Genomic DNA, 14,643 nt, shown 5'->3' on the forward strand with positions numbered 1-14,643 from the left:
ATCAGGCAGGATGGCGAGGATGCATCCGTGGATCCAGGATTTCCGGCTGGAGGGCACACATCCCCCTCGCAGCCCGGTGAGTATGCTTCTGTGTCACCAGTCTGTCATCTATTCTTGTCGTCATCATCAGTAAGGGGGGGCCATTGGCCGAATCTTTCGGTGTTGGATCAAGGTCGGCGCTGAGTGGGGTACCTGGGGCTGGGGGAGTTAATGACATGCTCGCGGACGTGCGTAATTTGCTTTCACGCTTGGAGCGGGGTTTTGTCACGCCGGCTCCGTTAACAGCATGGGTGGGGTCGCAGGCCGGGGGGCCTGTTGCGCAGAGCGGGCCAGAGTCGACCGGGGGAGCTGGGGTGTCGGTGTCGGTGCAAACGGAAAAAGAGAAGGAGTGTCGCTTGCATTTGGATGACAGGGCACATGGGGAGGTGTACGTCTGCTTTGAAGGCCCGCTGGGGGGCTCATTTAAAGAAGGAAGTGAAAGAGCGGATTTGAAGGATGAATACGTGGAAATATTTTCCTTTTTGCCTCTTGAGAAATTTAATTTGGATAAGAGTAAGAAAGAGGACAGCAAGAAAGAGGAGGAAGAAAAACGTAGGGGGCGCTTAATCCCTCAAACGTTTGTTAACTGGCAGCAAGCCTTCGCCATTTTGGCTAGCGTCATCGGAGAAAAAGCCCCTGACAATTGCTCTGTGCTTTTTTGTTACCTGGACGCAATAGGGGAAGCTTACAGAGTGTATGGGGGTCAAGTGTGGCTGAGGTACGATGAGCAATTTCGGCAGAGGAAGGCCGTTCGTCCTGCTATTCAATGGGATCAGAAGGACATTGGCCTGTGGATGCGCATTATAGCACAAAACAAGTTTGGGAGCTCCTTTCACGGTGGGGCTGGGAGCACCAGCCAGAGTAGCAGTAACTCCAGCTCCGCGGGCAGAAGCGGGCAAGGGCAATCAGGGACTCACAAGTTGGGGGTGTGCTGGTAGTTTAACGACAGCCAGTGTAAGTTTGGGGCGAATTGCAAATTCAAGCATATCTGCTCCAACTGCAACAGCGCTTCACACGGACCGTCCAAGTGTTTCAAAAAAGGGAAGCCCAGAGCTGGGGGTGGTAATTCGCAAGGGGGATACTCCAGTGAATCTGGAAAGGATGGTCCCTTATCTAAATAGATATACGGACAGGGATAAGACAGCATTGCTGTACACGGGTTTTAAGGATGGTTTTGTTATCCCTCATGCCCCGTTCGTCATTCCGTTAGTTTTGAAGAATTTGCGTTCAGCTATGTTGCATACCACGGTTGTTTCAGAGAAGCTTGAAAAGGAAGTTTCCTTGGGCCGCATGGCTGGCCCCTTTGTTTCCCCTCCTTTTCCGGACTTGGTGGTTTCCCCTTTGGGAGTTGTTCCGAAAAAGGAGCCTAATAAGTTTCGACTTATTCAACATTTGTCTTACCCACGTGGGAGGTCAGTCAACGATGGTATTGATCCCGAGATCTGTTCGGTGGTTTACTCCTCCTTTGATGAGGCGGCATGGTGGGTGCGGAAGTGCGGTAGGGGGGCCCTTATGGCTAAAACAGATGTAGAATTGGCATTTCGTCTTTTACCGGTCCACCCGGATAGCATGAAGCTGCTGGGTTGCTATTGGGAAGGCATGTTTTTTGTGGACAGGTGTTTACCCCTGGGTTGTCCGTTATCCTGCGCGTATTTTGAAGCCTTCAGTTCCTTTCTAGAGTGGATTGTGCACGACGTTTCCGGTTTCAAATCGGTCATTCATTATCTGGATGACTTTTTGTGCGTTGGCCCTGTGGATTCATTGTGTTGTCACAGGATCTTGAAAGTCATTGAGTGGGTAGCCGAGCGTTTTGGAGTCCCACTGGCGCCCGGTAAAACGGAGGGCCCTAGTACGTGCCTGCATTTCCTGGGGATTGTCATTGACACTGTGGATTGGGAGTTCAGTCTGCCTGAGTCACGCCCCCGGAAGAAGCAAGCGGGCGAAACGCGCGTTGGGGCGCGGGGACAGCACGCGGGCCTTTTACATCTCTCTTTCTGATTAGTAAGTACACCTTCTCATTATCGGCACTGCTGTTATATTTAATATGTATTGGTGGCATAGTTGCATTCATAGTAGACTACATGGAAGGAGGGCACTATAACTAGTAATGCCTTTGGCTAATTGTATTTTCTGGAGCCTCTTTCCATTAAGATACTGATATATTTATTTATTCTCCTTTACATGGCGTGCCAAAGTAAATACTTTAAGGTTTTTTGTATCCCCACTCTGCTGCTCCTCAGGGGTACGTTTGTTTGATATGAATATAGGTAGCATTTTTTATGTATTTTATTGATCAAATAAACTTATTTTGTCATTTATCTATGGTTCTCTTCTTTTGGAGTTAGTTTAAATACTGCCTCCTTGGTTGTGTGCCTGAGGACAAGGTAGTGGATCTGCGGGCGGAAGAGGTTCGAGCACGCCGTTTGAAGAAAATTTCGCTGCGAGATCTCCAGTCGTTGTTGGGGAAGCTAAATTTTGCATGTCGGGGTCATGCCGATGGGGCAAGTTTTTTCACGTAGCCTGGCAAGTGCTACCGCGGTGGTTCGAGCCCCTCATCATTTTATCAGATTGTCATCAGAACTTAGGGCAGATTTGGCGGTCTGGGAGTCCTTTTTGGAGGGGTACAATGGCTGCTCGTTGGTAATGGCCGAGGTCGTTGGTAATGACGCCCTGGAGTTTTTACGGATGCGGCTGGTGGGATTGGCTTCGGGGCTTACTTCAGAGGTCAGTGGTGCGCATCTCATTGGCCCAATGAGTGGATTACGGCCGGCCTGGTGCGCAACATTACGTTGTTGGAGATCTTTCCGATCATCGTGGCTGTGCATTTGTGGGGGCGGGAGTTTCGGGACCAGCGCGTGCGTTTCAATTGTGACAACATGGGTGTGGTGTGCGCAATTAATGGTCTTACCGCGATGTCCCCTCCAGTAGTTCGAGTCCTGCAGCAGTTGGTTTTATTATGTTTGTCTTTAAATGTGCATGTGACAGCGACACACGTTCCTGGTGTTAAGAACGAAATAGCTGACTCTCTTTCTCGTTCGCAGTGGGATCGTTTCCGTTCTTTGGCACCAGAAGCAGAGATCGATGGTTTAGCTTGTCCGGAGGCCCTGTGGAAAGTGGCTTATGGGCCGCAGAGTCGCTGATTGAGTCTTCTTTGGCCCCAAAAACTTGGGAGGCTTACCAGGCAGTATGGTTGATGTGGGAGGAGGTTCTTACGTCTGGCCCGGTCATTGTGCCTGAGCAGGATCAGGAGGGAATTTTGTTGTCTTGGTTGGGGCATGGTGCTACGGAGGGTTGGTCGTTTTGGCAGGACTGTCTTTTGGTTTTCGCTTATGTGGAAGTCGAGATTTGACGAAGACATTTCTGGTCAAACAGGCGGCGAAGGGTTTTCGCCGCTTCAGAAGCGGGGGCGATTTGAGGAGTCCATTATCCTTTAATTTGTTGGAGCAGTTGGGCCTCATTTTGGAGTCGGAAAGTTCTTCGCATTACGAGGTTTCTTTGTTTCGTCTAGCTTTTTCATTTTGGGGCTTCACGGGTGGGGGAGCTCGTTTCGCCCAACAAGGAGTTGACAGGCGGGTCATTGGCTAGGGACATCATATTGACTTTGCGAGGTGTTGAATTTTGGTTGCAGTGGTCCAAGACGGATCAGTCAGAAAAAGGCCGCCGAGTGGTGTTGGGGAGTGTGTCTGGTTCTTTAATGTGCCCCGTTCAGTGCTTACAGCGTTTTTGGGAGCTTCATCCCACCTTGAACGGTTCTCTGTTGTGTCACATCGATGGCGGCAGTCTGTCTCGGTACCAGTTTGGCACCGTTTTTAAGAAGTCCATTCGGCTGTTGGGCCTGGTCGACTCCCGCTTTGCTCCTCATTCTTTCAGGATAGGAGCAGCGACGGAAGCGGCAGCTGGGGGTCTGGGTCCTGCTTCTATACAGCATATTAGTGGTTGGAAGTCTAATCGGTATCGGAGTTACATCAGGCCTTAATTTTGCATGGGTGGCTCACGTAGAACATGGGGGTGAATGAGAGGGTTAAGCTTACTTGTATTTTAGGTATGTTTTGATAATAGCACTGCCTTTTGTTTCAGGTGTTGAGCCTTTGCTGGTTTGGATCTTTGGTCGTTCCTTCGTTTATTGGGGAGCATTGCGAGCCGATGTCAGGAACGAAGGCAGACAATTGGGCATCCCCAGGAACGTGGCGTTGGTGCGGTGGCTCGGTTTCCGGGGAATGGAGTGCAGAAGGGTATTGCAGGAAATACATAAGTGCACCCAGTGGGATCGTGCACCGGACATTCTTGTTCTTCATGTCGGGGGCAACGATCTGGCGGTACGACCTTTTTGGGAACTGATTAAGGATATTAAGCAGGATTGCCTGCGGTTGTAGTTGTTGAATCGGGGGTCTCTATCGTCTGGTCCGACATTGTCCCACGAAGGCGATGGCATTCTATGAGATCCTTGGCAAAGGTCAATAAGGCCAGGATAAAAGTCAGTAGGGCAGGGTCTTCTTTTGTTGTGAGGAATGGGGGAGTGGCTGTGCGACATTTTGACCTGGAAAAGGGTGAGGGTGATTTTTTACTGGCCGACGGCGTCCATTTAAACGCTGTCGGTTCCGACATTTGGGCTCTCGGTCTTCAGGAGGGAATAGAGAGGGCCATAGCATGGCGGGTTGGGGGGTCTCGGGCCATTGAGGTGTTCAAAGGCCCTCGTTGTGGCGGTTTTTGAGGAGGGGGGAGTCCTTGAAGTCGGTTGGAAGTTGGTTTTGGAGACCTCAATGTATAGGGTCTCCTCCGTTCAAAGGTGTGTTGGTGATGATCTGGTGAAAGGTGTATGGGGAGTTTCCGACTGAAGTGGGTAGATCCCCAAGTAGCTTAGTGGACAATATATCTCGGTGTGTTGGTGCTCCTGAGCTTGTGGAGTAACGGCTGGGAGCAATATGATGGGTTTTGTTCACAGCATTTCAGGCTACTTCACCTAGATCTTGTGGCTTCAAGGACTCCTCCTCAGTATTCAAGTTATTCTATTTATGTCATTCATAATATATTGTTATTGTTTGTTGATTTAATAAAAGGCTGCTGTGGCCATACAAATTCCAAAAGAAATTACCTGTCTCAGTGTCTTGGTGATCGGTGTGGTGGGTTTTACTTATGTGGGGGGTGGCCCGGGTTGCCGGGATATTCGGGTCTCCCCGCAAGCAAACAACTTGACAATAACAACGTCATGGTGCTGAAAAGATGTGACCCTGGATATCCCAGCATGCTTAGAATGTGCAAAGTTTTTCCTTGTCTTGTCACAGACAACAGGACATTGATGTCACAAAGGGCAACAAATAAATATTGAACTTTCCTAACGTTTTGCCGTTGTTGCTCCATAGGACGGATTGAATGAAACCTTCTGAAGCATGGCGTCTGTCTCTCAACATTTCAGCTCTGCCTGATGTTATAAAAAGCACGGTGAGGACGCACTAATGCACCAGGCGGCAACGGCGCTCGCTGTATTTCATGGAGCTCCACTTATAGGCAAATAGATGCCGCTCATCTAATCCAACAAGCTGCCCACGTCACTTACTAGACACATACAGCACATCCAGCTGCAGCCATGAATCATTTACTGGATTTAATTTGTGACTGAACTGATTTCACTGAGTTTGTGAATAATGAAACATATATAAACCATGAAGGACGGCTGGGAAGAATTCTGAACTCGTGTGACGTTGTGTTCAGTTGGAGGCCAAATGAAGTGCTCAAACTTTGCAAAAATAAATGAAAGGGTTATTTTTATATCAGATCTACGGGATATTCCAGAAATGTCTGATGGATGCAGGTCCCACTTCTAGGATCTACAGTATCTTGAGAATGTGAGTATGTGACCTTAGTAGTCTCAATGGAAGTTATGAAAGAAGCCAAGTAAGATGCCTTCTTATTTTTCAGATCTGCCATAGAAGTGAACGAAGTGAGCCACACATGAGTAGACAGCCCCCCTCCCATGATACTCATGAAAAAAAGTAGGGGTCCTAACAGGGGCAGACATATCATGGGTGCAGGACAGGGGACCAAGAGGTAAGGGGGCCCATTCCTACCTCCAAAGCAGTTGGAATTGTGTATCTTGATGACCTCTTGGGTTGCAAAGGGCCCATATACTATACTTACACAAGGGGCCTCTTCTGTCTGTTTCCACCAGTGGGACCCAGAGTTGTGGATATGCTACAAATATCTAATATGGGAATACCTGTATATTGCTCTTGAGATGGGCTATGGAATGATCATATCAAGGCTTGTCATCCTGTGTAAACAGGTCTCCTTGACTGATGACTGATGTCAATGACTGATCATGTCATTGCTGGTTAATTTAGACATAAGAAAATCAGTATACGGTATCTGTCAGTATCCGGGTTCCCATTCATGTTGGCTTCCTCCAATATTAGCATTACAGTGTATATATGTCTGATCAGAGGAAAGATGATAGTGGTCAGTGGATGAGACCACATGTGTGATTGAATATCTGCTTATGAAGTATATTGCATGTTACACAGGTATCAGATGTAGAATAGATTTGGATGGGCTTGTTAACATAACATACAGCGTTTTTCACATAATTCCTGATGCTGTGGGTTAATAGCAGCTTGCCTTCTGACACACTTTGCTGTAGTTTGCTGGGGGTTGCTTCTTTGTGCCCTTGTGCAACCCCCAACATTCTCCAGTGCTAATGACTTATTGTTACCCTGCTGCACTCTTCCTGTATCTGCCTCAGCAGGTCTTGTGCTTTTGCGCCCACTCTTGTTTTCACTACCCCCTCACCACCCCACGGTTAGTGATTGTACTAACACAATAAGTAATTGCATCTCTTCAATGCTACGCTGCATGTAGGGCCACACACAGAGGGAGGCATCCATACATGGGATCACCTAGTAAATGGTGTGTGATGGTTCATTGGAGCAAGTACCTAAGTAACATGGGTAGAGCCTGCCAACTCCAACTTTTCTGTCCCAAAAAATGCATTGCCTGCCACAATATTGAGCCGTATGAAAAACCTCAATGTGCGAGTAATATTGCTAAAAATGGCACCTAGGTACAAGAGACTGGACCTGTTCTCCTGACTCCTAAGGCTTCCTCTTCTGTTTCAGGTGGGATAGTTTTTGTTTTTAATCATTCCTATCCAAGGATCATCGATGCCCTTAGGGATAATGAATTGTAAAGGTGAATGTTTTCTCTTCTCATAGTACAGTTTAACCAAATTTTCAACTTACTTTTTGTCACAGGACTCATTGGCAATTTGTATGGGACAAAAATGGACACTGACCCTCCGGTGTATACTTCTAAAGGGATATTGTATCCTATTTTCACACATTGATAAAAGCAATGAAAGGAACCACTTACAATCATATTCTAAAGGTGGCTTTGCAGCACTGGGGTCCTGGGTACAAATCCCACCGGGGACAACATCTGCAAGGAGTTTGTATGTTCAGACAGGGACAAGGCTGCATGTGCAGACACAGAGGACAGGGATTATTTATAGAGGTTTAGGAAACCTCTAGCTGCATGATTTACCTGTAGACACCATGTGTTTTAGTCATAAGGCATGGTGGAAGCAGAGTGAATGGAGCGGTAGTTGGGCAGATGTCTTGTGGGGTCCTTTTATGTATTTTTTTCAGGGAAAAAAAGTGAATTTAGGAGCGAAACACCCTTATTTGAAGTTATTTTTGCCGTGTTAATGACAAGGATGTACCGTTATTATTTCTGTTTCGAGTCATATTAATCAGATGAAAGTGATAAACCAATACAGGAGGTCCCCTCCAACTATGAGGTGATGGCAGCGCAACAGTAGGAGGCATCCGTCAAAGCCAAGCTATGGCTAATATATGTGTATATACATACTGTTTGGAGAATAATCAAGAAATTCTAGATTTATTGTAATTCTATTCTATATATTACACTGTTGACACATGGCTCCTAAATTCTTACCCTCACTCCATAAGGAGTCAACATTTTGCCTTTTCTTTCACAATTATATGGACATAGTCAAATAATCTGATATGCGATAAGACGCAAATAAATATCGGACACCAAGTATGGGTCGGACATCATCACAGTCGCTTTAGGTAGGAGAAATGTTTCGCAGCAGTGCTGTATTCTGTAGGTGTCATGTGACATTTCAAAGTCAACGGCGACCGACATCAAAAGTGACAGCTTTAAAAAAAAGGTTTCCTTCACATAACTGACCCCAATGTAACAAGGCCTCATCTAATGCTCAAGGTGAGCCCGCCATACCACTGTAATTCCAGCGCTGTACTTAACGGGTTATTCCCAACATTGCAAGTTATCATCCATCCCCCCATCTACTGCTGAAGTAGCAAAACCAACACACAACTCTGAGGACAAGGACAATGATCAGCATGCAGCGTTACCTCCTCTCTCTATTCTGTTTCCTTGATTTGTGTAGCAATCCAATTAAAACCACAGCGGCTCGAATTCCAGCTTTTTTCGAATGCATCCTTTCCGTCGGCGGTTGTGACATATTTATTAGATCCAAGGGCCACCGTCTCAGGACCAAAGTATGAAAACTTAAAGACTTAAGGCTGCAAGGTGACGGATTCCTCTTTTCTCCTTCTTAACGTCTGCAGGCAAGACAAGTGACTTTTCCACCAGTGACCTTAAGGTCACTTGTCACCGAGATCCCAGGTACGCTCCCGCCGGTTGGGCCTTTTCCTTGCTTTTTTTTTTGTTATTCAGTTAGTATGACAATTGAGAATAAGGCAGATTATGACAAGTCACTTTCCAAAGAGCTGCAACCTCATCCTAGCTGGAAAATGTCCATCAGAAGACCAAGCGTGAACGTCTGCTCCTCAAGGATTCTTCTTCTCACAAATATTCCAACACAAGTTTCAGCTCACACATAGAGGAGTGCGTGGTTTTCCTTCGGAGATCCATAATTTGCTAGGAGACGGACACACACAACCAGAGCTGAAAAGGGATGTCATGAAATCAAAACCCAGGAGAGAGGGGAAGAAAAGACAAACACACACAACACAATGGCTCGGAGTTGGCTCTGCACCTGCCGGTTAAAATATTAACTTTCACTAGCAAGATGATGCTGAGTGCGTGCGAAGTAGGCGGTGGATCGAGGAGCATCTTTGCCTGCACAGGCTAGGGAGCCCAGGATCTGTAAGGTGGGTGTTTCCATACGGATTATTGCCTCCTCTTCCCTCATTCTTTCTTTACTCGCCGCAGAATGCTGGAGATGAATTTTGTGACAGCCAGAAGTCTGGGCAGAGTTCTTCGAAACTGGATTTTATGTCTGCACCGATGGAAGAAGCGGAGACAGCACAGATCCAGGGAGGCGGAGCGGATCTCATATTTAACCCCATCTTATGTATACTGTATGGCCAAGTGTGCTCAGAGACGCAGCAGTGCTGAGTTTGTCATCTCCTACAACTCACTGTGACAACACGATATCTTAGTCTTCCGGTTCTCAATGGGTCTGCGGGTATCTGCGAGATCTTAATTCCGAAAATAAAATAGCTGAGAAATTCAGGTCTGCTAGAACATTATTGCTCTTCATCCTTTTTTTTAAACATACTTTCATAGAGACGATCCGGCATAATTCATACTGCGCAGACAATACGTGTAATCGTGTAATCATACAGGGGTATATTGTTCACACGTTGCATATTTTCTGCAGATTTCTGAAAAAAAAAATTGCTTTGCTCAATTCTACCCAGATCACATTTTGTCAATTAAATTATTCCTATATTTGAAACTTAAGGCTACATTCTCACCATGAGTTTTTGGTGAGTATTTGACCCTGTGCATGTAAAAAAAACAAAAAAAAAAACGGAAGTAACCTACTGTATTTTAACTAATGGGTGCAGAAATGATACAGAAAATCTGCAACATCAAAAACTCACCATAAGCTCATGGTGGATGTAGCCTTAGGCTGTGTTCACACCGGGCGTTTTTGCAACAAAAACCTGATTTCTTGGCAGGAAAGAAGCTGCGAGAAAAACGCAGGTTTTGATGTTTTTCTGCTGCGGTTTTTGTGCTTTTTTTCCTGCAGGTTTTGTCATGGTCTCTTGTGCATTCTGATAAAGTTTAGTGGAAAAAAATATATATCTCAATCTATTTAGGCAAAGTTCACACTAGGCGTTTTTGTTGCATTTTTTTTGTGCAAATTTTGTGCTGCGTTTATAGTATCAGCAAAGTCAATGAGATTTCAGAAATCTCATGCACGCATATTGTTTTTTATGTCATCACGATTTTGTGCTTTGCATGGTTTTTTTTTCATGGGAGCGTGTCACTTTTTTCTGAGTTTTTTCAGCATTTTTCACTCATTGAAAGTAATGGGTAATTGAGTGCTGCCACATAATCCCTTTGTGGTGCCCATACACCTTAGCTGTCAGCAGTGACACAATCCCGACTCCGCTATACACATGCACGCTCAGTTTAGATGAGAGTACATTTGTTTCCAATGGTCAAAGAGTGACAGCTTATCTCCCCTGAAAACAACAAGATCGACCTTTCAAACCCATTGTGCCCAATCTATTTGTCCCCTGACATTGTCTGAAGGAGGCCTCTATATTTTGCAGTTTTTTGCAAAAAAAGGACTCTCAGGCTAATTTTGTTGCATTGTTTGTCACCAGAGTGACATTTACTTCTATAGATTTATTACACAGCATATCTGAAAAGTAATAGTTTTGATAAATTAGGAAACCATTTAATGGATGACAGATAATAACAATTGTATCAGCATCTCATTAGTGTTTTCCATGAGCTATCATTCATAGGTGAACAGAATCATCTAATTTGTGCCTTTAATATTCTGATAAACAACAATGATAGAGTAATATATCACCCCATGTATTAATATACTCGTATATACAGGCTTAAAGAAAATCCATTTCTTCTGAGAGCAGCATAATGTAGGGGCAGAGACCCTGATTCCAGCAATGTACCACTAACTGGGCTGCTTGCTACAGTTTGATCAAATCTCTGTTTTATCTGCTGTAGATCTAGCAGTTCTCTGAATGCTGAGCTCTGTATAACCCCACCCACACCACTGATTGGCAGCCTTCTGTATACACGGTGCATAGGCGGATTGCAGCCAATCATAGGTGGGCTGGGGTTATACAGAGCTAGTAAATATGGAGGACTACATGGCAGCAGGTTTACTAGTCCTCTAGTGATAATCTCCTGCTGATAAAGCAGTGATTTTAAGAAAATACAGTAAGCAGCTCAGTAAGTGACACATCACTGAAATCAGGATCTCTGTCTCTATTTCATGGTGGAAAAAAAAAACTTGGTAAGAAGTTTCGCTATAGAGGTGCAGCGTTACAGCTCACATTTGGGTCCTGATGCTTGATTGGGCCCTAAGGTTCTTCTGCAACAAAAGGAAAGAGGACTATTATAAATGGTGCATGGTAGGAAGAGTTCCTGCTACAGGTTTAGCATTGGGGCTCAGAAACAGTAAAGCTTACACATGCATTGTTCTTTATTACTGTTCAAGTGTATAAAAGATGGCCATAAAAAAGTAATGTGAAATAAAAAAAGCACATCTAGCCAGTCCTTGATTTGTCCTGTGTGGACCTGACCTTTGTGCTCCCTCTCTGAGACATTATATTTCCACTGTGGTCTTTTCAGGGCAGTGGAGAATGCAGTAAGTTGCTGGAAGAGAAGCTGCTATTGGTTGAGATGCTGAGTGTAATAATCCCTAGTGGTGGATAATCATATTGCTGTAGATATTGTACATTAGTAGATATTAGAGTCATTAGTAGAATAGGTGGCTTACCTTGAAACTAGAAATCATTATGAATATAGGTATTAGACCAGGGCCGGACTGGCTACCTGGCAATTCTGGCAAAGGCCAGAAGGGCCTGTCTGGCCGTGGGCCGCTTTGTCTGCTACGTTGTTAACAGAATCAGTGTTCTCAAGACGCCCATACTGACGAAGCACAAAGTCACTGACTCCGTCACTTACCCCAGTAGGCCATGGGTATCATTGCACATATTGGTCTTCTAGTATCCAAGTGTAAGAGGGGGGCAGGATTCTAGTCGTAGCCGGGGACACCGGGGCTCTTGTGTCCTGACTTCTCCCACAGACAAACCATCAGCTTCTACCGGCGTACCTGTTCGAGGTGCTGGTCCACCATCAGGGATTCTACAGCGGTGCGACCCAGCTCCTGCACTCTTAGCTCCCGTGCTCTGGGCTGAAATAACGGACACAGATACAGGCTCTGATGCCAAATCAATGGTTTAACTTTCTTCTTCAACGGTCCCGGACACATTAGCTGCATTCCAGTCCACACAGCCTTCCTCCTGCACTTTCCCTTGCTTACTTTCTATGTCCTCATGCACATTCAGGGGTACTAGCGCCCTAGGCAGTACCACAGCATCACTCCAGTGAGACCTCAAGACATAGGGGATCACGTTCATCCGCTTCGCCTCAGACTTGCAGGCTTCCGCCCTATTTAAGATCTGCCACATGGTGAATACTCTGCGCCCTGCACAACTCTTGGACCACTTTCTCCTTCTCGTTCCTGCTGCTGTCATAAACATTTAATTTCCACGAGTGCTCCAGTCTTATCCAGCACCCATCTGACTGTGCCTGTGCTTTTCTGCTTATCCACAACGTTGTGCAGCTGCTATGGCGTCCTGGGCTTAGAGCCCTTGTGGACTTGTCGGGCATGCTCTCCCTTCTGAACTATTCCTATAACCTACACTAACTTAACCCATAGCAGCTCCTCCTACAGTTAACCCTTTGTGAACTACCTATCAACTATACCTAACAAGGCCCACTAGTATGCCCCATCTAGTGGCCCACAACAACACTACGCTTAGCCAGTCTATGGAATTATATACTAACAGTGCCCTCCACTATTGAACCCGAAGGATGCACTGGCTTACCCTAATTTAAGCATTAACATACAGCATACAATATAACACAATATATTACATCATGGTAACACATAATGTGGCAGTACCAATGAACAGGAGGTAATACACCGTAGTGTAGCAGTACCAAAACATCATAAGATCTGTACATTATTTACAATACATATTAATATTAGAACTCCTTAAAGGGGAGGTAGCATTAAAGGGATATTCTGCTCAATCCCTTACATCAGTATATCAGATATCCTATCTGATGCTCGGGGACAGTGACAGCATGGACCTGTGTGATTTCAAATGCCAGGGCTGAATTTCAGTCCCAGTCCGTACCTGTATTAGAGTTACTGCTGAGGTTTGTGAATCTTGAGAATACATGTATTAGTCTATAACTATCTATCTAGGCAAATTGCCTCTTCAGAGAGGAAGAGGACTTGAACTCTAGCGCCACCTATTGGAAGCAGAAATCCTAAAAGTCAATATCGACCTTTTAACGGGCCTTGCCATATGGCTTAAGATAAAAGTCAAACCAGAATCTCAATTTTCAGACAGTATTTCGGGGTATTGCCCCTTGTCAGTGCAAAGTATGAGATCTGATTTGGCTATACGAGAACTTTCTTAGTTGGATGTTAAGTTTAAGGTTTATCCTTGTAGAGAGTGATATGCCTAACCTGGCATGCCAATGTGAGGAGACTTATAAGCCTTGCAATGCTCCTCTGGGAAATTAAATATGCAAATTGCCTCTTCAGAGATGAATAGGATTTGAACTCTAGTGCCATCTGGTGAAAGGAGCAACCCAGAAGCCAGTATCGACCTTTTAACAAGACTAATTTTCATATTTAATTTCCCAGAGGAGCATGCATGGCTTATAAGCCTCCTCACATTGACATGCCAGGCTAGGCATGTCACTCTCCACAAGGAGAAACCTTACCCCTTAGATCTATGCATATGAAATTATTGAAGCTTTAGACTCAAATATGGACTGTATAGACTACTAGACTCAGTGCCGTCTTTGTAGATGCTTTTTCTGCCAAACAGATGTGGATACATTTGAAATAATCAGTCTTTTAAAGGGAATCGTTCAGCAGGTTTTTGAGAATAAAGCTGAGGGCAGCATGATGTAGGTTCAGAGACCCAGATTCTAGCGATGTGTATCTTATTAGGCTATGTCCTGTAGTTTGAATACAATGAATGTTTTGTGACCAGGAGATTATCAGTACAGGACTAGCTTTTATGTGCAAGCCAGTCAAGCTAACCTGTGCAACCCCGCCCCCACCATTGATTGGCAGCTTCCTGTGTACCCTGTACATTATCACAAGCTGTCAATCAGGGGCTGTGGGTGAAGATATAAACAGTCTAGCAATCTGACCACTACTACATTTACATAAGAGAAAACAGGGAGGGATTCTATCAAACTATACCAAGCAGTCATGTAAGTGACACAGTGTATGTCGCTGGAATCAGGCTCTCTGCCCCTACATCTAGCTGCTCTCATATTACATAGCAAACACCTGCTGACAGATTACCTTTACTTACACTTTTTCTGTCTTCTGTATCTACCCCAGACATTGGCTACAAATAATGCCACAAAAACCTGCGTGTCTGATTCTAGATAAGCCTAATACGGTCTTGACTGGTTTCACAAGCAACTTAAAAAAAAAAAACAACAACACATGGGCAGTTTTATAAAGCTGTCTACCAACCAATGGCAGAGCAGCTGTCATTTTTCAAGAATGAAAAA

General features: G+C 45.1%; 1 protein-coding gene across 4 annotated transcripts in view; it reads right to left on the reverse strand.

The window, feature by feature from the left end:
• Window positions 1-14,643, reverse strand: part of RAP1GAP2 (RAP1 GTPase activating protein 2) — a 1,085,931-nt gene that overhangs the window by 518,209 nt on the left and 553,079 nt on the right. The window contains exon 1 of one of the 4 annotated variants that reach the window (XM_073565588.1): window positions 8,430-13,535. The exons of 2 other annotated variants lie outside the window; for them this stretch is intronic. In XM_073565588.1, the coding sequence (XP_073421689.1) occupies window positions 8,430-8,539 (110 nt within the window). In that variant the 5' untranslated portion in view covers window positions 8,540-13,535. Of the gene's footprint in view, window positions 1-8,429; window positions 13,536-14,643 lie in introns of those variants that run through there. One more of the 4 variants, XM_073565584.1, reaches the window with a different exon arrangement.

The sequence above is a fragment of the Dendrobates tinctorius genome, unplaced genomic scaffold (assembly GCF_039654945.1).
Source record: "Dendrobates tinctorius isolate UK_male_01 unplaced genomic scaffold, ASM3965494v1 ptg000016l, whole genome shotgun sequence".
NCBI lineage: Eukaryota > Metazoa > Chordata > Amphibia > Anura > Dendrobatidae > Dendrobates > Dendrobates tinctorius.